This window comes from Mugil cephalus, chromosome 2 (genome assembly GCF_022458985.1).
Source record: "Mugil cephalus isolate CIBA_MC_2020 chromosome 2, CIBA_Mcephalus_1.1, whole genome shotgun sequence".
NCBI classification, from domain to species: Eukaryota; Metazoa; Chordata; class Actinopteri; order Mugiliformes; family Mugilidae; genus Mugil; species Mugil cephalus.
Window position 1 is genome coordinate 28356118 of NC_061771.1, and position 26817 is coordinate 28382934.

Here is a 26817-nt window from a genome sequence, read left to right on the forward strand (position 1 = left end):
TGATATAAAATAAATGACCGTTCATCATTACTGTTGATAATTAGCACCCGTAATTATTACGGAGACGAGACACACTCATTAGCACCAGATATAAACCTGAATCTAACAGGTAACGTGTAGCAGCACAACAATAACATGCATCTGGTTGTCAAACATATCTCAACTCACACTTCTCTGGACGCACATCTAATAACAACCATCTGATTCAGAGCAACAACTTTGTCCACTATGTACAAAATAACACTGCCCTCGACTGTCTCCACTTCTCTCAGAAAACCAGCAGTGCGCTGTTTGACCGGGCGCAGCAGCGCCTCTAGTGGTCGGTCTGTGCTCATCACCTGCCCTGTCATACAGTCTTCAGAACAACGCCACTGCCTCAAGGGCCGCATGTTTGACAACTGGGCTCAAAAGAATAAGACACAACAACAACAAAAACAACAAAAACAAAAATCAAAAAACACAGCGAATGAATCACTAACCCTATCATATATATATCCTGTAGCAGGGTTTTCATCTTAATGACTGATGTTCAAGTGTCCGACTGTAAAATCTATTACAACCAATAATACTAATAAAAATACAAAACACTTAAATAATGGCGAGGCAGGTTAAAGAAATATCATGGTGAACAGAGACATCTCATCTTATCTTCTGCTACCTCTTATCCTCACTAGGGTCACAGGGGTTTCTGGAGTCTGTCCCAGCTGGCATCAGGTGAGAGGTGGGGTTCACCCTGGACAGGTCTCCAGTCTATCTCAGGGCTAATACAGAGACAAACAACCACTCACACTCACACATAGGGTCCATTCATGATCACCAATCAGCCTAACGAGCATTTCTTTGGAGGTGGGAGGAAAACAGAGGACCTGGAGAAAACCCAGGCAGACACAACAACTTGAAATAATAAAATACTGCAGCAGTTCGTCCTCAAGATGAGAGTTAAATGACTGAAGGTAGAGTCCTCCAGAATCACAGCCGACCCTGCTGGAGGTTCATGACCACGTTCACTGTGGTGATGTCCTCGTCTTTGTCTCTGTCCTCGTCTTCGTCTCCTTCATCTTCTTTCCTCAGCATTCCCATTTCTTCATCTATTCTCCATCTGCAAATCCCTGTAAGAAGATGGAGACCAGTTTCCAGATGAATGAACTGATTCTCTCCAGTTCTCTGTTCATCTACCTTTTATTGTAGGAAGAGTCTGTGGTTGTTGGTGTTATTTTTCTCTTATTGATCTGAGCCCCTTGAGATCAACTTGTTCTGAATGTGGCCCCTGAACTTCAAATGTAAAGCCTCAAGTAGCTTTAGCTGCTAAACACAGTCAAGTCTGACTATTAGATATAAAATAAAGTACATGTTCATCACAATGTCCAGTTAAAATGTAAAAGTCTGTAACTCACTGATCCCTCTGTTCTTCACCAGGACTCCAACGATGAAACCAAGAACAAGGAGGAAACAAATACAGACACCAAGAATGATCCAGTAGCTTCTCTCCTCTACAGGACCTGAAAGAAATTAAACTCTTGAATTAGAGGAATAAACTCAAATGGGATTTAATTTAACAACACAACATAGTTTAGATTAATAACTTTATTCCAAACTATAGTGAAATAAATAAAGACCTACCAGACACAGTGGGGTTCATGACTCTGTATCCTGGAGGCGTCGTCATGGCGACATCCTCTCTCTTTGTCGTCGTCTCTTGATCCTTCGTCACTGTTACAGATAAAACACAAACTTTATTATTAACTTGCAGTTTTATCCACCTACACAGATCAGCCACATTGTTATGACCACCTTTCTAATACTGTGTAGTTGTCCCTTGTGGTGTCTCATCAGAGAAGGACATGGGTCTTCTGAGGGGGTCCTGTGGTGTGTGGCACCAACAACACAACGTTGTGAGTTCAGTAAACTTACCGTTAATGTTGAAAACAAAGCCGACGCTCAGCTTTGGGATGAAGCATCTGAAGTGTCCTGTGTCAGACTGCTGGACTGTGGGGATCAGTAGAGTCATCCGTCCTCTGGTCAGGTCCTCTTTAATCAGCTCTGCTCTGTTCTTGTATCGCTGCATCTGTTCCACAGGATGATCTGTCCCACGTCGACGGGAGTAGACAAAGAGGTCTGAGACATGTGGGATGTCCACTCTCCTCCAGTCCACGGTGTAGTTTGTTAGGTTGATCTCTGGATCAGTTTGACACTGTAGAGTCAAATTAGATCCTTCTGGTACTTTAATCTGCTGAGTCTGGTTGATGATGGGACGTTTTTCTGGGGAAACAAACCAGAAAAAAAATACACTTGTTCAGCTCACCACTGGGGGGCACTTTCTTGAAGAGAAAGAGAGAGAATGAGGGAGAGAGAGTTCCGTCGGCGTTGTGACGAAATGTGTCAGACATAAACCCTCATCACAACATTTACAACGATATATCACGAATAAACACGTAAAAAGTTCACTAAGAAATTTAAAGTAGCGTGAAATCCTACTCACCACGCATATAAAGCACAGCAATAATAATAATAATCACTATTCATTGTTAATAATTAATAATGAGCCTGTCTAAGTAATAGGATATACACATTATTCCAGCCCTCGGTCCATACAACACAAACTACTAACTATGAAAACCACTCTCAGCTAAAAAGCTAATTTTAAAATGCTAAGTATTTACTATTTATAACATTTGAAGTTCACTGAGAAAAGTTAAAGTAGCGTGAAATCGTACCCACCACGCATATAAAGCACAGCAATAATCATAATCACTATTCATAGTAATAATTATTAACAATGATAATAATTAATAATGATAGTAATGAGCGTGTCTAAGTAATAATGACACTGAGGAGTTATTTCACATAAACATATAAACTCACCGATCAACGATGCAACAGTCACGAAAGCGAACAATGTTGTTACTGTCATTGTTAAAATAATGTCAACTAATAATAATAATAATAATAATAATAATAATAAAACTAATTAAGTCTTGACAACCATGTTGCAGCGCCTGTCCCCTCTGTCGTGTGTGTTTTGGTTTTTAATGCAGCGTGGTTTTTATAGAGGACAGTGAGTCGGAGCTGTGGGCGTTTCCGTGTCAAGTTAGTGGAGTGGGCGTAACTTTGTGCGTAGAGTCAAACAGCCTGTGAGTGTCAGAAGAGGCGGGGGATCCAAGGTCACACAACACAAACTGCTTCCAAATAAATTGTATTTTATTCCTAAAAAAATGTAAAAAAAAAAAAAAAAAAAAAAAAAAAAATAAAAAAAAATCTGTTTTCTCTCTACACATTCAGACATTCAGCATTGCTGCCGCTTCCCTCTGCTAGTTGTGTGTGATTTGTGTATAAACTGAACACTGTCTGTGATTGGCTTATCGTGAAAGTCCATAGAGTTTTCTGTTCCGCCCACTGAATTTACGCGCCACATATTACGTGTAAACCCACGCGTTGGCCCTCAGCCAGGCATTTCCAAAGTCCGGCCCGGGGGCCATAAATGTTTTATTTATGGATTTATGGCCCGCCTGCACTGTCAAACAGAATAAATAAATCAATCATAAAGTGTTCACATTTTCCTCTTTGGAGACCTGAATGTTAAAAGTAACACGCATTTCCATTTCAAAAGCTAAATGGGTTCAATCCGTTTCAAAGTTCAACGTCGAGTGAGAAAGGAACCCGACAGATTTGGAGCAAGTTAAATTTAGCGTGGTTCGGACAGAAATGTCATTTAAAACACGGAGAGGACAAAAGTGGATATGGTTTCATTGGTCTGCGCCGGCTGTGGTCCTGAACTAACGAGATGTAGCGCACCGTCCACTGCGACGCTTGGAAACCGCCCCCTGTCCTCTCGAGGGCGGGTGGCGCCGTTATCCCCTTCCGCCTCCTCCTCCAGGCGAATAAAGAAGTCTATGCTCGGAAGTCGTTTCCAATGTGTCTGCTCTGTTCGTCGGTCATGGACAGATAGGTGGCCCTCATACTGGGGGAGTACTGTGGAGGAAAGACGAACAACTTTAATACTATCAGTCTCTGCATCCGTGCCGCGAACCCCTCTCCGCTCATTTCTGCCATGGCCACTGCAAAGAAAACGAGGGAAGTTGACAGTGAGGGCCGCCGCTTTCAAGAGAGATGGGAATTACAATACTTCTTCCCTGAAAATCAAGGCAATTGTGTTCGTCTAATTTGTAAAGAGACGTTTGCCTTGTTCAAGGATTTCAACGTAAAGAGACACTACCAGACTAAACATGCTAACACATACGACAAACTAACAGGGAGTGACCGTGCTGAAAAAGTGAAGCAGCTCCAAGCTGCACTGGCATCACAACAGCGGTTCTTCACGCGGGCCTGTGAGTCAAAAGAAAATATCACCAAAGCAAGCTACGAAGTGGCCATGTTAATAGCTAAACATGGCAAACCTTTTACTGAAGGTACATTTATCAAAGACTGTGTTATGAAAATGGTGGAGAACATTTGCCCTGAGAAGAAGCAAGAATTTGCGAATGTTTGCCTGGCACGTAACACTGTGGCACGGAGAGTTGAGGACATATCGTCGGATATTCAGAGACAACTGGGGGACAGGGGAGAGGCTTTTGATTATTTCTCATTAGCCTGCGATGAAAGCACAGATGCATCTGACACTGCACAGCTACTGATTTTTGTTAAGAGGAGTTGACAACAACATGAACATAACAGAGGAGCTGTTGGACCTCCAAAGCATGAAAGGCCGAACCAGACATTTTATTTTTTATTATTATTATTGTTGTTGTTGTTATTATTATAATTATTATTATTATTATAAATATTATTATTATTTATTGATATTATCATTGGTTGAACACGTGTGATTCAGTTTTCTGTCCCGCCCACTGAACTTACGCGGCACATATTACGTGTAAACTCCCGCGTTGGCCCTCAGCCAATCTGGTCAATATGGTCCAATGAGCGGTCTGTTGAAACACGTGAACCCTCCCCTCCTTCTCTACTTTAGCTCGAGTTGATCTAAAACGAGGTCAGACAGATAAAGACCAAAGGAGGTAAATGGAGACTCTGGACATGAGGAGAGGACAGAGGAGCTCGTTTCACACCAGGTAAAACTCTTAACTTTATATCTTCAGTAAAAAAAGAGAGAGATGAGAGGCTGAGTGTGTTTTCATTCGGGTGTATGTGCACATTAAGGTTCATGAACTCGTGCAGCACACTGACTACATGCAATGATGAGACGATGCTTCATTTATTCAACATTTGTTCAATGTTATCTGACTCTCCAGATATGAATGAAAGGCAGAATTTGTGTTTTTAGAGTTGTTCACATCTGCCTGAGTGGCTTATATTTGGTTATTTTGTCATTTGAAAAATAAAGATAATTGTGACAATGAAAATTGTTTTATAACAGTGTGTATTTGCATAAAACTTTTGTAGTTAAAAAATGTCCGTACAAACTACTGGCCCCCGGGCATCTTCACTTTATCAAATCTGGCCCTCTTTGCAAAAAGTTTGGACACCCCTGACCTATGCGGTTGTGTCGCCCCTCCCTCCTCTCCTCGCCAAAAAAAAAAAAAAAAGAAAGAAAAAATCTTCGTGGTTCCCGTGGCTGAGAACCAAGTAACGCGCCCCATGTAATTTTCAATAACGGAAACGGCGTTATAGAGATGGAAACAGTAATTAGTTAGATTACCCCGTCACTGAAAAAGTACCGCCGTTTATTTTAACGCTGTTATTCCCATCGCTGGTAGTTACATTGAAAACAAAGATAAAGCTGTTTAGACTCAGGAGCAACAGGACTACGCTGCACTGATAAACTACAACCACAAGGTGGCAGTGAAGCATCGAGGATCAAAGCAAAGTTTTCTGTTAAATACTTTGTTTAAATGTAGGTCAAAAACATATTTACACAATAAATCCATAATAAAACCTATAATAAACATTGTATTTCTGTATTTTTCATCTGTATTGTACAGGAACGATACGTTTATTGAGAACGTGACATAATTACTACAAACGTCTAGATTTCTAATCAAGTTTCATGTGCACGAGTCAAACTAAGAATCTATGGGAGTATTTTGTAAATGTCTTAATGCTGAGGATCCAAGTACTTAAATCGTTTAAGTTATCTGGTCATTTTCTCCTACAATGACAATAAAAAGCTGTTTATTTCATGTGTGTGGGCACAAACACACTGAGGCCGTGGACTCTTTTAGGTACCTGGGAGCTGCCCTGAACCAGAAACCAGACTGAACACAACACACGCACTTTATAAGAAGATGAGGATTCACCCTGCTGTTAAGAAACCTATTTATTTTTAAAGAATAGTTTATTAAATGTCATTATTCTCCTAATATACTAGTTTTTCTTGGCACTAAAACAGATGGATGCATCATAATTTAAGCCAATTTCTAGTTATTTCTGGGACCATCGTGGGTTTTTCTTTTTCTGACATGGAACTGAACCAAGGATTTTGTCTGCATGCGTACACCACAGGTCCAGAGCTTTAGTTTATAGTTATAGTTACACAGGTAATGAGCCAAAGCTTTAGTCCAGACCTAAACCAGAACTACCTCAGGATAAAAACAACATGGAGTGGACCGTGGCCCAGTCTCCAGACTTTAACCCCACGGAGCTGGTTTCAGATGAACTGGAGCAAAGTGTAGCAAAGGGAAGCTCCGGACTGTTATGATTCATGAGAGATGTTAAGTCAAGTTGAACAAGAGCAGCTATCAGGCCTCGTCTGCTTATTACAAGATAACACATGGTGTCAGAAGTGGTCGTGAGCAGCTAAGGAAGATTCGACACAAAAAATAAATAAAGAAGAAAAGAAAAGTCCGGTCGCATGAGTGACAACGTGCTAAAAACACAACATGCTAAGAAAGTTTGCTACGTGTGATGGCTGCAAGTGGCAGTGGAAGTGAGGCGGGGGACGAGGCTCAGATCCAACAAGTACAAGAGGATCTTGTGCCCGAATCGGAGACAACCAGCAACAGGAAATGATAGGAGCTAATGTTCTGCATCGCACTTTGTCAAATTATGGCGCAGTCCTGCGTGGCCAGTGGGCGTAGCTCCGCCTGTAATGTAGAGTCTCATAGAAAAAAATCTGACTGGCTTCTCTGCTTCGCAATCGCGAAATGTGCGTCGGTCAAAACTCAGTCCACAAGGTCCCCCCAAGACAAGGAGGAGACAGTTGATCAGTTTATGGTGCTTTAATTCAACTGAAAGTCACCCTTTACAAATATGGCTGTTCATGTGTGTTTATATGTGTGGTTCTGAAATAAGCAGAAATAATAATACCCATTAATAACAAAATACACAGTAATAATAACGATAATAATAATCACCCTTAGCATCTCAATAACTTCCTCAAACAGATGAAATCTAACACACACAATCACCAGAATTATGTGTATATCACATAAAGTTAAGTGAGAAAGAAAAGAGACGGAATTATATAAAATAAATGACCGTTCGCATCATTACTGTTGATAATTAGCACCAGATATAAACCTGAATCTAACAGGTAACGTGTAGCAGCACAACAATAACATGCATCTGGTTGTCAAACATATCTCGACTCACACTTCTCTGGACGCACATCTAATAACAACCATCTGATTCAGTGCAACAACTTTGTCCACTATGTACAAAATAACACTGCTCTCGACTGTCTCCACTTCTCTCTCAGAAAACCAGCAGTGCGCTGCTTGACCGGGCGCAGCAGCGCCTCTAGTGGTCGGTCTGTGCTCATCACCTGCCCTGTCATACAGTCTTCAGAACAACGCCACTGCCTCAAGGGCCGCATGTTTGACAACTGGGCTCAAAAGAGCAAGGCACGACAACAATAACAAAACAACAAACAAACTAATCACTAACCCTATCATATATATATCCTGTAGCAGGGTTTTCATCTTCCTGACTGATGTTCAAGTGTCCGACTGTAAAATCTATTACAACCAATAATACTAATAAAAATACAAAACACTTAAATAATGGCGAGGCAGGTTAAATAAATATCATGGTGAACAGAGACATCTCATCTCATCTTCTGCTACCTCTTATCCTCACTAGGGTCACAGGGGTTTCTGGAGTCTGTCCCAGCTGGCATCAGGTGAGAGGTGGGGTTCACCCTGGACAGGTCTCCAGTCTATCTCAGGGCTAATACAGAGACAAACAACCACTCACACTCACACATAGGGTCCATTCATGATCACCAATCAGCCTAACGAGCATTTCTTTGGAGGTGGGAGGAAAACAGAGTACCTGGAGAAAACCCAGGCAGACACAACAACATGAAATAATAAAATACTGCAGCAGTTCATCCTCAAGATGAGAGTTAAATGACTGAAGGTAGAGTCCTCCAGAATCACAGCTGATCCTGCTGGAGGTTCATGACCACATTCACTGTGGTGACGTCCTCGTCTTCGTCTCCTTCATCTTCTTATTCCCATTTCTTCATCTATTCTCCGTCTGCGCATCCCTGTAAGAAGATGGAGACCAGTTTCCAGGTGAATGAACTGATTCTCTCCAGTTCTCTGTTCATCTACCTTTTATTGTAGGAAGAGTCTGTGGTTGTTGGTGTTATTTTTCTCTTATTGATCTGAGCCCCTTGAGATCAACTTGTTCTGAATGTGGCCCTGAACTTCAAATGTAAAGCCTCAAGTAGCTTCAGCTGCTAAACACAGTCAAGTCTGACTATTAGATATAAAATAAAGTACATGTTCATCACAATGTCCAGTTAAAATGTAAAAGTCTGTAACTCACTAATCCCTCTGTTCTTCACCAGGACTCCAATGATGAAACCAAGAACAAGGAAACAAATACAGACACCAAGAATGATCCAGCGGTTTCTCTTCTCTACAGGACCTGAAAGAAATTAAACTCTTGAATTTAGAGGAATAAACTCAAATGAGATTTAATTTAACAACACAATATAGTTTAGAATAATAACTTTATTCCAAACTATAGTGAAATAAATAAAGACCTACCAGACACAGTGGACGTCGTCATGACGACATCCTGTCTCTTTGTCGTCATCTCTTGATCCTTCGTCACTGTTACAGATAAAATATAAATATTTTAATAAAAATATTTTATCCACCTACACACATCAGCCACATCATTATGACCACCTTTCTAATACTGTGTAGTTGTCCCTTGTGGTGTCTCATCAGAGAAGGACATGGGTCTTCTGAGGGGGTCCTGTGGTGTGTGGCACCAACAACACAACGTTGTGAGTTCAGTAAACTTACCGACAATGTTGAAAACAAAGCTGACGTTCAGCTTTGGGATGAAGCATTTGAAGTGTCCTGAGTCAGACTGCTGGACTGTGGGGATCAGTAGAGTCATCCGTCCTCTGGTCAGGTCCTCTTTAATCAGCTCTGCTCTGTTCTTGTATCGCTGCATCTGTTCCTCAGGATGATCTGTCCCACGATGACGGTAGTAGACAAAGTTGTCTGAGACATGTGGGATGTCCACTCTCTTCCAGTCCAAGGTGTAGTTTGTTAGGTTGATCTCTGGATCAGTTTGACACTGTAGAGTCAAATTAGATCCTTCTGGTACTTTAATCAGCTGAGTCTGGTTGATGATGGGACGTTTTTCTGGAGAAACAAACCAGAAAAAAATTGAAAATAAAAAGAAACAGAAAATAATTTTCAGTAAATGATCAAACTGTGAAGAGTCATATAAACAACCACATACAATCAAACGTGTCTGACTCATGCAGATTAGTTTTTATCATTTACTTGCTTTGTTTAGGTGAATAAAGGCAGCTGGACGTGTAGAATGTCACCACTCATGTGACATGTGAAACGTCTTCAAGAAATTCTCTATGTACGTCTCGGGCACCAGCAAAGTCACGTCAGAAGCCGCATCACCCGTTAGGAGCCTAAAGCTCTGACCCTAGATCACCCCTGAAGACTGCTCGTCTGTTTAGATTAAATTTAAATAAATATATATAGAAGAATATCAAGGATCTACACATCATTCAAGCCCTCGATCCATACAACACAAAGACTAAACAACTCTGAGCTAAAAGCTAATATCTAAGTATTGTAATAATTTGTTCTCTCCATTGTTATGTGGGTACGCTAACTGATTGTAAAGCTGCCACCACCTTTGTTAAACCGTCTGGTTTCCTGGTTTAGGAAAGCATCAACTTTAAAATGAGCCCAATAAAAAGAAGGCTCACTGCTGGGATTAATCACCAAAAACGCACACAACTCTATAAATCACAGTGTTCACTTACACGCACTGCACCCAGTAGCAGGCACCTGATTGGCTGCCGAGTTACGGTATGACACATGCCGTGACTGTATGACTCAGACTACACGGTTTGGCGTCCTGCCTCAGGAACGCTCATGTAAAGAAAGTTCACTAAGAAATATAAAGTAGCATGAAATCCTACTCACCACGCATATAAAGCACAGCAATAATAATAATCACTATTCATAGTAATAATAATTAGTAATGATAGTAATTAATAATGATAGTAATGAGCGTGTCTAAGTAATAATGACACTGAGGAGTAATTTCATATAAACATATAAACTTACCGATCAACGATGCAACAGTCACGAAAGCGAACAATGTTGTTACTGCCATCGTTAAAATAATGTTAACTAATAAAAAAACTAATGAAGGCGTAGTACAGTATCCTTGCATCTGTAAGTTCCTCAGGTTCCACACTGTGCTGTTCATCAAGCGTCTTTGTTACCCTGCAGCACACCAGCCCATCAGAAAAATTCAGTGACCAATGGCGACGCACGATGAATATATATATATTTTTCTTTAAATGAGCAGATTCTAGCTATTCTGGTTCCTGAGTTTGACACAAACTGGGCAAGCAGAGGCGCGCCTGCTTCTGCCTCTGCCTCTGCCTCTGGGCAGGTAGGCAGGTTCCTAGCAGTGCGCCTGCGCGCCTGCCTCTGCCTGCCCAGTTCGTCACGTGAACTGAACGTGAACGTGAGTGTATTGCGTAACTTCACGATTCTTCACCGCTGCTGTGTGTACTCACACTGTTTTAGCTCCGTAAAACATTTTCTGTATAAGTGGTGAAACTCGTGTTTTGAGTTTAACCACCTGTCCTCTGTAGCACCTTGTTAATCTCACGTTTCTTCTCAGTTTATTCAACTTTGGTGTATTTAGCATCTATTAGCATCTATTCCTTCAGACCTCAGCAGTAATGATTTCATGAGCTTCTTCACTGATAAAATTGTTGGGATTAGAGATAAAATTCATAGCACCCTTCCATCTGTCAAAGATGTAAGTACAGTGGCATTACAAACCTCTGTAGGACCTAGTCAATATTTGGATTCTTTCTCTCTAACTGATCTTCCTGAGCTCACTTCAGTTATTACAGCATCTAAACCATCAAGATCCCATCCCGACTAAGTTGCTCAAGGAGGTTTATCCTTTAATTAATACCTCCATATTAAATCAGATAAACGTATCTTTATTAACAGGATATGTGCCCCAGTCTTTTAAAACTGCTGTAATTAAAGCATTACTTAAAAAACCCACTCTTGACCCAGATGTTTTAGCCAACTATAGGCCAATTTCCAACCTTCCTTTTATCTCTAAAGTTTTGGAAAGGGTTGTTGTCAATCAGTTGCTTGATCATTTAAACAGGTTTGAAGAGTTTCAGTCAGGTTTTAGAGCTCATCATAGCACAGAAACAGCTCTGGTTAAAGTTACCAATGATCTCCTCATGGCTTCAGATAATGGACTTGTCTCTATACTTGTCCTGCTAGATCTCAGTGCTGCATTTGACACTATTGATTACAATATTCTACTACAGAGACTTGAAAGTGTGATCAAAATTACAGAAACTGCACTAGACTGGTTTGAATCATATCTGTCAGACAGATTCCAGTTTGTCCATGTAAACAACAATTCTTCTATATGTACCAAAGTAAGCTATGGGGTTCCTCAGGGTTCTGTGCTAGGATCAATATTATTCACATTATACATGCTTCCCTTAGGCAATATTATTAATATATTTTTTTTTTTTTTCGAAAAATTCATGTTGTGGAGCTGCAGGGATGGAGGGAGGAGTTCCTGTTTCTGGCCAACTCTGGTTAAGTTTGTGGTTGAGTGCCATAACAGAAGTTTTGTCTTGTTGATCGCCTCCCTACAAAAAGGATCAAACTGACTGATTCTCCTCAAATATGAAGAGGAAGAAGTAAATCTCACTCGAAATCTCGAAAAGTCAAACGCCGCGGCTGCATCGAAGAGGCGCCATAAGGCATGGTAAAGGACTGCAGATTGCATAAATGCGCAAATTACACATCAATGGCTCAATTAGTTTAACGAAGCCACGAAACCCAAACACTGCGCTGCACAGATGAATCGCGAGTATGACAATTAGTCTCATCGCCCAGATGTGACACCTCTGGAGTAAAAAGAACGCGGGAGCAAATAAAAACCAAGAACAAAAACATCGTTTCATCTGGGGAGTTGGATTTCTTAATTCTATAATGTTACATGGGCTACAATAAAGATGGAAGCTGAAGCCACAGTTACATCATGTCAGTACATTAAGTTGTTGGCCTTGTTACGCCCTCTGCATTTTCACTGGCTGTACAGGTGTGTTCGGCCTGTGCCTAATCACCTTAATCAGCTACACCTGAGAAGACTGACTAAAAGGCCTGTTGAAGAGGCCTGGGGGATGATTTTTCCACTGCAGAAGCTCATCATGGCTCACCTGTTTTTCTGTCCCTTCTTGTAAAATAAATACTTTGAGAAACTCCATCATGTGTCTCCACTTTTATGTTGCGCCTCTCGAGCCGGGACGTAACACAAAAGGGGGCTCATCGGGGATCTGAACCCGGGAAACTCTCGCACCCGAAGCGAGAATCATACGTCAAGACCAAAGCTGGCGCGTAGTTCCCTCTCCGCTGCACAGTCTAAGATGAAAAAACAGTATGATTAAAAACACACTCAGTCGCAATTTTCACCCAGGTGACTGTGTATTAGTTCTACTGCCTGTTGTTGGGTCTTGTCTTCAAGCCAAGTTTTGTGGTCCTTATGAGGTGGAGCGGAAGTTGAGCGACACAGACTATGTGATCAAGACGCCAGATAGAAAGAAAAAGTCCCGAGTGTGCCATGTCAACATGAGGGTAGAAAACCTCTTGTTTTGTTGACTTCTTTTTCTTTTGGTATAGGCAAGTCAGTTTTCAAATCCAGCTCGTTTTGTTTATTGTTTTAGGTGATGCTCACCCCGAATACTTTATGTTCGTTTGGGTAAATAAATCCCTTCGTGTTGGACTGCATCTCCCCGTGTTCTGTGTTACTTTTCATAATAGTTGGTGTTTATGTTATGTTTAGGTTTCCCTAGGCCGGGGCGTAACAGCCTGAATGAAATGATCCTGATTCTGAGCTGTGTTTGAGCTTAGCGGGACAAATGGCTAAAATATGCTCTTCTTTGTGTGATTATCTCCCGGAAAGATGCGTTCACGCTCTGCTCGCGATTTGGGCTCCGATGTCAATTGGTCTTCAATGAAAGGGCACGTGATTGTTTCCCGATTGTTTCTTGTGCTTCTTGTCTTCTCACCCTGTCTGCCACATCAGTAACTTTGTCAATTGTAATTGTGCTCTAGCCTCAGATTGTTTGTTGTTTGTCCTTTGAGTTACACCTAAAGGCGAGAGAGGGGTGGATGAAGCCTCGTGAAGCTTCTGGGGCTTCTTCCTGATTGAACCCAAAGAAAACATTCAAAGCTTCGAAGCCTTAAATCCGCCTCAGCAGTGACATCTAGTGGCCAGCTTCATTTATAACCTGCCCACCTACTTGCATCATTCACACATTAAGCAGCTGTGTCCACATTTTGAAATGTGACTTATTCGACATAGACTTACGATGTCTTAATTCAAGCACATCCATTAATAAGTAATAATAAGCTTTTGCCAATCGTCCCCCAAACTGATGGAGACATTAAGTAGGGACCCTCTGCCTACTATATGTGCTTTATATTAAACTAGTGCTAGTTATAAATAAACATCATCATTTTTCATTCAATATTAAGCTTTTCAAAAAACCAACAAATGACAAGACATTTTTTCATAACCATCCTGTGCACTTCCTGATTTATGCAAGGGGTCGACCTGTAAAATCTATTTCAACCTAATCGAAAAAAAACATTAATAAGGTGGGCGGTTAAAAAAAAGGGAAAAGATTTTTATTCTAACAAAATATAAAGAAAGTGCAGCACAGAAATTTTAATATCAGGTTTAAAACAAATAATATGAACAGAGTTTGATTCAAAAAATGCTTTTAGAAGGTAGAGCCCTCCAGAACCACAGCTGACCTGCTGGAGGTTCATGACCACTTCACTGGGTGACGTCCTGGGTCCCCTTTGTCTTGTCCTTGTCTTCGTTCCTTCTCTCAGCATTCCATTTTTCATCTCCCTTTTCCGAAACCCTGTAAGAAGATGGAGCCCATTTTCCAATGAATAAATTGATTCTCTCCATTCTTTTTTCTCTCCCTTTTATTGAGGAAGATCTGTGGTTGTTGGTGTTATTTTTCTTTTTGATCTAGCCCCTTGAGTCAACTTTTTAATGTGGCCCCAAAACTTCCAAATGAAAAAGCCTCAAGTATTTTTTAGTCTAAACACAGTAAGCCGACTATTAGATATAAAATAAAGAAATGTTCATCACAATGTCCATTTAAAATTAAAATCTGAAACCCCCTGTTCTCTCTGTTCTTCACCAGGCCCCAATAAAAACCCAAGAACAAGAACACAAAAACAGACCCCAAAGAATGACCGGGGGCTTCTTTCTACGGACCTAAAAAAATTTAAATTTTTAAATTTTAAAGGGGGGAATAAACTCAAAGGTTTTAAATTTTTAAAACCCAAAAAAGTTTTAGATTAATAATTTTATTCCCAAAAACTATTGTGAAAAAATAAAGCCTACCAGACACGTGGGGTTCTGACCTGTATCCTGGAGACGTCCTTTGGCGACATCTCTTTGTCACGTCACAGTTTACAGATAAAAAAAAAACTTTATTTTTAATTTGCAGTTTTAAAATCCGGGCCCCCGACAGCCACACTTAAACCACCTTTTCAAATAGGTATTTTCCCCCTTTGGGGGCCCCATAGAAAGGCAGGGGTCTTGGGGGGTCCTTGGTGTGGGGCACCGAAACCAACTTTGGGGGTTTCAGTATATTACCAAACAATTTTGAAAAAAAAGCGGACGTTCAGCTTTCGGATAAGCATCTGAAGCGTCCTGATCGCTGCGGGCCTGGGGGATCATTGAGTCACCCCCGCCCTGGTCGGGTCCCTTTAATCACTCTGCTCTGTTTTTGTATCCTGCATCTTTTTTCTTGGGATGATTTCCCACGTCAAGGGGATAACAATGGGGTCGAGACATTTTGATGCCCCATTCTCTTCCAGTTAAAGGTTATTTGTTGGGTTAATCTGGACAGTTTGACACTGTAGAGTCAAATTAAACCTTCTGGTACTTTAATCAGCGAGTCTGGTTGAAGGGATTTTTCTGGGGAAACAACAAAAAAAAATACATTTTGATCAGCTCCCCATGGGGGCACTTTCTTGGAAAAGGGAAAAGAGAGAAAAGCCCGGCCGGCGTCAAAATGTGTCAGACAAAAAACCCTCATCACAGCATTTAAAACGAATATGACAATAAACACGTAAAAAGTTCACAAAAAATTTTAAAAAGTAGCATGAAATCCACTCACCACGCATATAAAGCACAGCAATAATAATAATCACTATTCATAGTAATAAAAATTTAATGATAATGATAACAATGACCCTGTCAAAGTAGTAGATATCACCTTATTCAAGCCCTCGTCCATACAAACCAAATTAACTAGAAACCACCTCAGCTAAAAAGCAATTTTAAAATGCTAAGTTTTCTATTTATAACTTTTAAAGTTCGTTTCGAAAATTTTAAAGAACGTGAAACCTACCCCCAGCATAAAAGCCGAAATAACATAATCATTTTCAAGTAAAAATTATTAAAAAAATGATAATAATTAAAAAAGATGTAATAGCGAGTCAATAATAAGCATGAGGAGTCTTTTTCAAAAAACAAAAAAATCACCGCCAATGATGCAACAGTCACAAAAGCGAAAAAAGTTGTTATTGCCTTTGTTAAAAAATTCAACTAATAAAAAACAATAAAACTAGTGAAACGTGATACGTACCTTGCTCGTAATGCAAGTTGTTTGGTTTATCGTGTTTTTCCCTCTTAGCTAAAACACTCTAGGGAATTGCAATCAACTCAATGACACATGAACCCACGCTTTTTTTTCTTCTTTTTTTTTTCGAAAAAATCATGTTGTGGAGCTGGAAGGAGGGGATATTTCCCTTTTTCGGGCCAAACTCTGGTTAAGTTTGGGGTTAGCCATAACAGAAGTTTTGTCTTGTTGACGCCTCCCTACAAAAAAGGAAGGAGGAAGAAGTAAATCTCACTCGAAACTCGCAAGTAAAAAGGGGGCCCTAAGGCAGGGAAAAGGACTGCAATTGCAAAAAATTCGTATATTACCATCAAGGCTAAATTAGTTTAACGAAGCCACGAAACCCGAACACTGCGCTGCACAGAAATCGCGAGTATCAATTAGTCCATCCCCCAGATGTGCACCCCGGGGAGTAAAAAGAAGCGGGGGAAAAAAAAACCCAAAAACAAAAAACATCGTTTCATCTGGGGAGTTGGATTTTTAATTCTATAATGTTCATGGCTACAATAAAGAGGAAAGCTGAAGCCACAGTACATCTGTCGTCTTTAAGTTTTGGCCTTTTTTTACCCCTCTGTTTTTTCACTGGCTGTACAGGTGTTTTGGCCCTGTGCCTAATCCCCTTTAATCAGCTACACCTAAAAAGACTGACTAAAAGGCCGTTAAAGGGGCCTGGGGGATGATTTTTCCACTGCGAAGCTCATCAGGGCTCACCTGTTTTTCTGTCCCTTTTTAAAATAAATACTTTTGAAACTCCATCATGTTCCCCCCACTTTTATTTTGCCCTCTCGACCCGGACGAAACTTAAAGGGGGGCTCGCCCCGGGATCGAACCCGGGAAACTTTCGCACCCCAAGGAGATCATACGCCAAGAACCAAAACTCCGTAAATCCCGCTCCGCTGCGCTTCTTTATATCACGTGACTCCACTTCATTGACCGGTGAACAGACAGTGTTGGGAAAAGGTAATAATGCTGAGTGCTAATGCTAAGTTAATATTGTCAAGTCTTTATCTTAATCATGAAGCAACAGAGGCGGTCCTGGCTAGATTTATGGTGAACCCTGGGTGAACCCTCCCTTGCCCCCCTTCTCCACCCTTTGATGCGTGGAGTAAATCTCAGCAGGCCCACTCTCTTCTTCCTGAGCCTTCACACTGCCTTCAAGATTTTTATAGGCTCTCACTCGGGCTGCTGCTACTTCCACCTCGTTTTCAGCTTCTAGCTGTAGTAACTTTAATTTCTCTTCTTCTTGTCTGAAAAGCATTTCAGCCTCCTTCTGCTTTATTTCTGCCTGCATTTGTTCTTCACTCTGTTTCCATTCAGTTTCCATTTGACACAGTTTAACTTGTTGAGTTTGTATCTTCTGCATTGCCTTTGACTTTTCCAGTTTTACTAAAAGTTCCCCTCACCTCAAACCGTTTGCACAGGTGAGAGAGGGGGGACTGACGCAGGCTTTATTTTCACCCCTGCCCAGGGGAGGGGGCGTTTTTTCCCCGGGAGTTAGTCATCTTACATGAATTTCTTTATATCCTGACCCCATTCATTGACTGGTAACAGACAGTTTTGGGGAAAAAGGAATAAGCTGATGAATGCTAATTTAACGTGTCATTTTTCTTAAACATCTTAGTTAGAACAGTTTATTTAACTTTAAAATATAAGGGCCAAAGCACAGTCAACATTTGAAAAAAAAGGTTTATTTGCCTTCACCCTTTCAACATTTTCATTTGGAGGGCATTGTGAATTATCCCCCAAAGGATAAATTACCGGCCTAAGGCTTTCCTCGGTTTTCCCTGAAACATTTATTTGGTTTTGCGAAATTTATACCAGGAGCGATGTTGTTCAAAAAAAAACTTTTACACATCCCACGAGCAAAATTTTCCTTTATGCACATATTGACTTATTTCCACACTCCCATAAGGAAATCATTTTCTCTTTGTGAGAACCAGGAAATGAATTCACCCCAAATCCAAGATGTCCTTATTATCATCGTTTTGTAAGTTTTTTCCAAACCATGTCTCCAAGACACTATGCAAAATATTGTCATACTTGCTTGTCTGCACTTTGTTTTCTTGTCAATCCTCCGGGGTAGGTCCCCAAATCACAGCTGACCCTGCTGGGGGTTCATGACCACGTCACTGTGGTGACGTCCCCCCGTTTTCGTTCCTTCACCCTCCTTTCCATTTCTTCATCTATTCCCCGTCGCCATCCCCGGGGTAAGAAGATGGAACCATTTTCCGATGAATGAACTGATTTTTTCTCCATTTCCCTTGTCATCTACCTTTTATTGGGGAAGAGTCTGTGGTTGTTGTGTTGTTTTTCTCTTATGATCTGACCCCCTTTGAGACACTTGTTCAAATTTTGGGGCCCCTGAACTTAAAAATTAAAGCCTCAAGTAGCTTTGCTGCTAAATACAGTAAAGTCTGACTATTAGAATAAAATAAAGTACATGTTCATCACAATGTCCATAAAATGTAAAATCTGTAACTCACAACCCTTTTTCTTCACCAAACCCCCAAATGAAACCAAGAAAAAGGGGAGGAAACAAATACAGACCCCAAAATGACCCATATTTCTCTTCTTCAGGACCTGAAAGAAATTAAACTCTTAAATTTAAGGATAAAACTCAAATGGGTTTTTAATTTTTTAACAACACATATATTTAGTTTAATAACTTTTTTCCAAAAAACTATTTCCCAAAAGTTAAAGCCTTTTTGACTCAGGAGAAACAGACTCCCCTGCATGATAAAACAACCACAAGGTGGCGTGAAGCATCGAGGATCAAAGCAAATTTTCTTTTTAAAACACTTTGTTTAAACGTTGGTCAAAAACTATTTACACAATAAATCCATAAAAAAAACCTATAATAACATTGATATCTTATTTTTCATCTGTATTTTACAGGGAACGTAGTTTATTGAACGTGACAAAATTTTACAAAAAAGCTGATTTCTAATCAATTTTCATGGCACGAGCAAAAAAGAATCTATGGGGAGTTTTTTTGTAAATTCTTAATGCTGAGGACCCAGACTTACTATTTTAAAGTTCCTGTCTTTTTCCCTACAATACAATAAAAAGCTGTTTATTTCATGTGTGTGGGCACAAACATTTAGGCCGGGGACTCTTTGGGGTACCTGGGAGCTGCCCTGAACCAAAAACCAGACTGAACACAACAACGCACTTTAAAAAAAAGATGTGGATTCCCCCTGTGAAAAGAAACCTATTTATTTTTAAAAAAAATTTTTTGATTAAATGTCATTATCCCCTAATTTACTTGTTTTTTTTGGGCACAAAAACAGATGGATGCATCATAACTTTAGTCAGTTTTATTATTTCTGGACCATCGGGGGGTTTTTTTTTTTTTCTTACATGGAAGGGAACCCAAACAACTTCCTGCCCCCCTCCCCCCTCTGTTTCAAAAACCCTTTTCATATGGAAAGTCCCCCCCCCGGCAATCGCCCTTTCTAAAGGGGGTTTCAGACTCTGCAACCAGAGGCCTGTATCAGAAGCGGATTACGGCTAGGAACGATGTTCTGCATGCTTTTGTCAAATGTTTCCCTGCGCTGCAGTCCACCCTTTGGCCCAACATGTAGTTCGGCCACGGGCTCAAGGGCGTTAAGTTTTGACAACTGGGCCCCAAACAGCAAGACAGCTTTTTTAAATTAAATTAAAAAAAAACTAATAAATCAATTAAACACAAAATATAAAGATTAAAAAGACAGCTTCATCAGAACCATCTTGTAGCGGGGTTTTTCATCTTAATGACTGATTTTCAAGTGTCCAACTGTGAAATCTATACAACCAATAATACAAAAAAAAATACAAAACACTTAAATAAGGGGAGGCAGGTTAAAGAAATATCAGGGGTAAACAAAACATCTCATCTTCCTACCTCTTATCCTCACTAGGGCACAGGGTTTCTGGAGTCTGTCCCGTGGCATCGGGTGAGAGGTGGGGTTCGCCCTGGACAGGTCCCCAGTCTATTTCGGGGCAAATACAGAGACAAAAACCACTACACTCACACAAGGGCCCATTCATGATCACCAACAGCCTAATGAGCATTTCTTTGGAGGTGGGAGGAAAAAAAGGGGACCTGGGAAAAACCCAGGCAACCAACAACGAAATAGTAAATACTGCACATTTTCGCCTCAAGATGAGAGTTAAATGTCCGCTAAACCCTGCTGGGGGGTTCAGGACCACGCACTGGGGACGCCCTCGTCTTTGTCTTTGTCCTGTCCTCGCTTTGTCTCTAAACTGTTAAGAGTCATAAAACAACCAAAACAATAAAACGTTCTGCACGGGGAATTATTTTTATCATTTTTGCTTTGTTTAGGTAAAAAAAGGGCCGGGCTGAGAATGCACCACTCTTTACAAAAAAACCCCAAAAATTTCCCAAAGAAGTCTCGGGCCCCAGCAAAGCACGTCAGAACCCGCATCCCCCCTTGGATCAAAGCTCTGACCCTAGATCACCCCTGAAACTGCACGTTGTTTTTTAAATTAAATTACAACACAAGATAAACCGACTGATGCTAAACAACTATGATTAAAAAGTAATATCAAAAGAAAATTTGTAATAATTTGTTCCCCCATTGTTTCTGGTACTTAATGATTGTAAAGCGCCCCCCCTTTGTTAAACCGTCTGGTCCCCCTGGTTTAGGAAAGCCAACTTTAAATTGACCGGGGGACCCTTTCCCTGTCGGGCAGGCACCGAAGGCTCCGGTTTACGGTGCGAGGGACGTTTTCTCAGATACACGGTGTAGTGCAACAGGGGTTTTTTACGGCCCCGGGCCGATAGGGCCCTTTGGCATTCCCGTCTGGCCCGCGGTACGTCATAGGCACAGAGAACAAGTAAGCTGTGCATGCAAATACAAATGGTTTTTGTTTTATTTTGAGCCACGATGTGTTATTTACGTCATGGCACTGTTAGTTCGTTAACAACAAAAAAAAGTAAGACTGAAACAGCTTCTTGCCATCTTTTATTCATTTTATTCATTTATTCATGTTGCTACATGGTCCCTCCTTAGTGCACCAAAGTTTTTCACAGAGGACAAACTTTCCAACATTTCAATACGTTCAAGTTATTATTTGGTTTGGCCTCCAACACAGTTCAGATTTTTCATGCGGCCCCCTACTGCCTCACCCCTCTGCGCTTCGCGAGCACGGTCGCGCATTACATTGAAAATCGAGTGCCCGTCTACATGAAAGGACGGTAAATAAAAAATACATCATTCATGGTGAAACGTTTAACATCACTTTTTCGGGAAATTTTAACAGTAAATAATTTTAAATCACCACAGTGGTAGCTGTAGAGTATGCGCAAAACAATTTCATTCTTTTCTCAGATCATCATCATTATCATTTAGTTTTAATCATTAAATAGAATGTAGTAAAATAACAACAAAGTAATGACTGATAAATGAGTCAAAAAAATGAAAATAAAAAGAAAAAAAAGATTTTCGATTTTCCGGGATCACTTGAATGCACCATAAAACGCTAAAAACTTTTTAAAACCGCCCGGCATGTAAGGGGGCACTCTATTTTAAAGTTAGTAACGCGACTTGCCCGCCACTGCAGAGGGCGTATGCAGTGTCGAACTCCCGCTACGGGGCGGTTTCAGCTGATGGCCCGGGAAGAAGCTGACTCGCTGTTTTCCCCGACCCCCCTTCCTTCAGCTTCCTGGCTCTCTCAGGCTTTTCACGGTCTTTGAGTTCAGAATCTCTGATGATCGTCTTGGGGGGGAGGCCGACTTGATTGATTTGACCAAACCCGATGAGCTCGCTCGAAACTGGGGTGGGGGTGAGATCGTCCCCCCGGCTTTTGGAAGCCTTTTCCCCAAAAAGCTGCACATTTAGCCCTCGTTTTTTTTTTTGGGAGCCCAATTTTTCTCAGGTTCGACGTCTCCCTCGGTCCTTGATCTTGAATTTTATTCCTCAATATTTCCACCGCCCTTCCATGCACAAATTTTTATTTGGAGAGTAGCCCATTTCCCCCTCTGCCTGTAAAATTTCCCCTCCCCCTTTTTCCCAACTCCTCAATCGACAACACTTTGGTTTTAATCCCTTTAATTTGCCCCCAGCATTTCGTTGGTTTGTTTAGAAAAATTCTTCCTTTAATGAGCGTCGCCTCCAGTATAACGTTTGGCGGAAACTTTGCGGCTTTTTCTTTACCCACGCACCTTGCAGCCTTTCCATGGCAATATTACCGGTCATTTTGCGGCCCCTTACTTTGTTGCCCAATTTGTTTGGAAATTTTCGGGGGCATATGACCAAACGCCTTTCCCCACCCAAAATTGAGAAAACCCGAGCCCAGTAAGAGTGAGAGCAGGGCCGGGAAAGGTTTTTGGAAGTACCGTCCTTTTTTTCCTTAAATGCCGTCCCTGTGGAGGAGCTGCAGAGAAAGGCTTTTATTTATTTTATTTCTCTTGCTAGTTACTGATATCGGGCATGCACACTTAAAAAAAAGGAGGTGAACTAGTCTTTTTTGGTTTTTTGGATCTTTAAAAATTACCTCGGCGGGGCTTTTGGCGTCATACCTCTTCCCCTTTTCTATGAAAGTCAAGGCTTTAAAGGGGGGAGCTTTTACGGAATCAAAGTTAGCAGATTTAAATACATACATACCTTCCTACATTCCTCATGGTGACATTACCCCCAGCGGGTAAGGCCCTTTTGGAACAAATAAAAACCCTCACATAAGTTTTTGTTCTAAATTTTTACAAGGGTAGTTTGTGAAACCTCAAAACCACAGCAGTTCATGACATGTGAGCCAAAAAAAACGAAAAAAATGTAAAAAGTAAGGTCGTAAAGTTAACCCTTTTGAATGGTTTGATTAACCACGAAATTGGTTTTTATTCACCGTATTTCCCAAGAAGAAATTTCAGTTCAGTTTGATACACATTAAGCAAGAACAAGAGATCCTAGACAGTAATTATAGTGACGTTTAAACTGAAGTGAATGGGGTAGGTAATTTTAGGTAGAAAAGAACAAATGACCCGTAAAAGTGTGTCCAAAGATGGACTAAAACCCATAAGGGGTCAGCAGGGGGCCCTTCGTGCCTCTGTAAAAAAAAAAAGGAAAGGACACACAGGAGCCCACATCACTGCAAATCTCTAACTTAACTAAACATTTATGGACATTTTGGACAACATTGTCTTTGAATAAATAAAAAAATGAAAAGCGTCAATCCTAAATGACAAGAAAACAAAGCATCGTACTTTCCCATTTTGAATAGCATGGTGCTCCCCAGGTTTTTAAAACAGGTTTTTCCGTTAGACCTTTTTTATTTTTTCCTTGAGCACTTCATTTTTACAAGGAGCAATATGCAAACCGAAACTTTTTCACATTCAACCAGTACTTTAAGACACAATCTACCCCCCAAAATACCCCTTTAATCGTTTTTTAATACGCGCACACCTCAATACCAATACCAATACCCCACATGATCCAATGAAACAAAGGGGGGGCCACTTTTTTTGGGACCTCCCCCCCTCCTTCTTCACCTCCTGGTCCGACCAAATTAATTTTAAAAAACAAAAAAAAAATCATGACCCTTTAAAAGAGGATGACTATTTTCATCCAGTGAGGTAGTAAAGTCCCCAGTGTAATAATTAGCCCCTCCAGTTTACTTTAACTCCCACATCGGGTTACCAGTTTGTACAGAGTCTTAGTTTCCCCCCCCTTTGGACTGAGACAACTGTCACTTGTTGTTACCACGGGGATAGACAATACTGTCTGGGCGTTACGAGAATTTAGTAACTTGGGAAACCCGCTCACTAGAAGCAAAAAATAACCTGTTAAGATGTTCTTTTTTCCCCTCAAGGAAGAAATTTTTTAAGAAAGAAAACCAGACAACGTCATCTTTTTCAGAGCTTACACATGCCTGCGGGTTTTTTTTTTCTTTTATCTCGGAATTTTTAAATTTTTTTAGGACAAAGACGGGTTGCGTTGCCATTTTCTGTTCTGTTGGTTCAACTTTCCCTAGATTTTTTTTTTTTTTTCCAATGCCTAACCACTCCTGTAGTTTTGGTCTCTTAAATTCCCCACCTACGACTTTCCTGACCAACAAAAAAAATTTTAAAGGTGAGTTTCCCATGTGGGGAGACTGAATTACAGGATGGCAGGACTTGACAGCGGCTATCCCGATACCCAAAAAAGTATTAACGTGTTGTCATAACATACCTTCGGATAGATTTTTTTTCATTGTGGCTTCCCCCTCCTTGCCTTTCGCTGGAATTGAACACACACGGGTATATTGGAGAAAGTGGAGGGACCACAAAGTCAATTGCTTGAGAGCTGATACAAACCACTGTCGGTCGAAATCCCCTCCATCTCCGAACTTTTTGTCCACCCCTGATGGTTTTCATAAAAACCCATCAAATTTCCACCCCGGGGTACCACCTTCAAGTACAGATCAGGTACCGTTTGATTTGGGGAATTTTCCGGGGATGGGGATTCTAGGTGCACGATTTGGCTGAAAACAAAAATAAGCAAACAAAATCACTGGCGATGTCAAATGAAACTGAAAGTATACATAAAAAGTAAAACACAACTTGGGGGAAAGCCAATCGATTGGCCAGAAAATTTTTTCAAAAATTTTATATGTGTTTAAGATTTTGAATGAGTTTGTAAGAGTTTTTGTAGTAAATTTTTGATCCTGCATGCAAAAAGGGTTTAAAATGTTTCATTTTCACCTTTGATTTGAAGTGACTGTCTTCCGGGGTCCCACATCGGAAACTTTTAAAAAAATTTCCCGCCTTCGTTGACCGACAGTGTTGGTTTTTGACAGGGATCTTTCCTGAGTTCATCCGGAGGGGTCGCAAACTATGCCCGGGCTTCAATCCTCCCACAAATAACGAAGCAAAATCTCTTCCCCCTTTTCCAAAAAACCCCTCGGATTTGATAAACTGCTGGGGGTTTCGACAACACAGTTCACCCAGTTGACTCGTGGCCATGCTCTCCCACACTTTCATGCTGCTGTCCCTTTCAAAAAAGGTTTAAGATGGAAAAACATGAAGGTAAACTAACGGGGATCGCAACACAACTGTTTCTTGATACTGTCCACATATGAAAAATTTTTCAAGTGAAAACGCGGATGAAAAAAGAAGCCGAAGATGAAGGGAAGGACCACAGGAGGCCATGTTTCTTCCCTAAATGCTTTTTGGGGTGAACATTTTTATGTCTTTATGTGTTTTAATTCCATGGAACATTTCGTAATTTAAAGGGGGTTAAGAAACACCATGGCAATCAGGAACTTTGGGATTTTTGTGACCAAAAAAAGCACAACTGAGCAGCTACAGAGTACACACCTTCATGCTACGGATTGAATTTCATGTCACCTTAAACAAACCCAGCATTATTACTGGTTATCTTTAAACTGAACTGGGGAAGCGCTTTTTCACACCCAAAAGGGAAAGATGCAGTCTTAACACAGAAAATTTACCAATCATCTAACATATTCTTCTTTTATTCATTTCCTCCCCCGTTCCCCCGGACAAATTTTTTAAAGGGTTTTTTGAGGGTTCATATTTTATAACTCTTTCAAAAAAAAAATTTTTAATATTAAAACTGTATATGGCTTTTTAAAAAAGCTTTCATTGCTGTGTCTGGGAAAAGGTTTGAGAATTCCACAAAAAGAATCTAGTACGAGTAAAAAAGTTTTTTTTTAATTTTTTTTAAATTTTTTGTTCAGTCATAAAAGGAGGCGGGTGCGAAATCAAAAGCTTTTTGGAAATTTTTTTTTCTAAATTTCTTTCTTTTTAAAAAAATTTCCCAAAACAAAGGGGGGCCCGGGTTTTTTTCCCAGCAAAAAATTTCCCATTTTTTCCAAAAAACCATCCCCCTCAACAAATCTTTTAAAAAATTTAATCTTTTAAAAAATTTAAAAAAATTTTAAAAAAATTTTTTTTTTTTGTTCTTTTAAATCTTTTGAAACCTTCCAAAAGGCCAACAAAAAGGGGGGGGACAAGAAAAGAAGAAAAAAAGAAAAAACAGAAAGGGTGTTAAAAATTATTTTAAAAAAATTTGGCCATACTAATGGAAAAAGGTATTTTTTAAACATTGTTTATATAAATGTAATGATTGGGAACAACTTTTTTTTTTGAATGAAAAAAAAACTTTTTAAAAATTTTTTTGTTTGCCGGGGGGGTGGGGGGGTGGGGTCACCTGATTGTGTGTTTTTTAAAAAAGGAAAATTTAGAGGAAAAAATTCACAAAAAAAATTTTTTAAAAAAACCCATTTTTTAAAATTGGAGCTTTTCAAAACCTTCTAAATGGTACCTTTTTTTTTTTTTCCCCCTTTTTTTTTAACGAAAAAAATTTAAACAAACAAAAACCCTTTCCATTAACCCAATTTTTTTTTCTGCCGGGTGGCAGTCTACAAAAAAATCAAACCCGCCTTTTTTTTTTTTTCCCCGTCCTTGTGTTTTTGGGTTTAAATTTAATTCCCTCAATTTAAAAAAACCGCTCAAATCCCCCCCCCTTTTTTTTTTAAACCCCCAAATTTTGTTTTTTTTTGCCCATTTCTGGGGGTTTTTTTTTTGTTCCCCCTTGGCAAAAAAAAAAAATTTTACCCCAAAAAAAACTTTTAACGTAAATTTTGAACCAAAATTTTTAATTTAAAAAACATTAAATTTTTCAAATTTGTAATTTTAAAAAAAACCAAAAGGAAAACCC

At 40.2% G+C, this 26817-nt stretch overlaps 1 protein-coding gene across 3 annotated transcripts in view; it reads right to left on the reverse strand.

The window, feature by feature from the left end:
* Window positions 1-791: 791 nt before the first annotated feature.
* The window catches only part of LOC125003709 (selection and upkeep of intraepithelial T-cells protein 2-like), a 41861-nt gene continuing 15835 nt past the window's right edge, over window positions 792-26817 (reverse strand). The window contains exons 2-6 of one of the 3 annotated variants that reach the window (XM_047577819.1): window positions 9216-9563; window positions 9002-9017; window positions 1621-1709; window positions 1395-1499; window positions 792-1109 (exon numbers count right to left, since the gene is read on the reverse strand). In XM_047577819.1, coding sequence (XP_047433775.1) covers window positions 970-1109; window positions 1395-1499; window positions 1621-1709; window positions 9002-9017; window positions 9216-9563 — 698 coding nt within the window. In that variant the 3' untranslated portion in view covers window positions 792-969. Of the gene's footprint in view, window positions 1110-1394; window positions 1500-1620; window positions 1711-1911; window positions 2260-2862; window positions 3012-9001; window positions 9018-9215; window positions 9564-10517; window positions 10628-26817 lie in introns of those variants that run through there. The other 2 variants (XM_047577818.1, XM_047577822.1) reach the window with 2 other exon arrangements.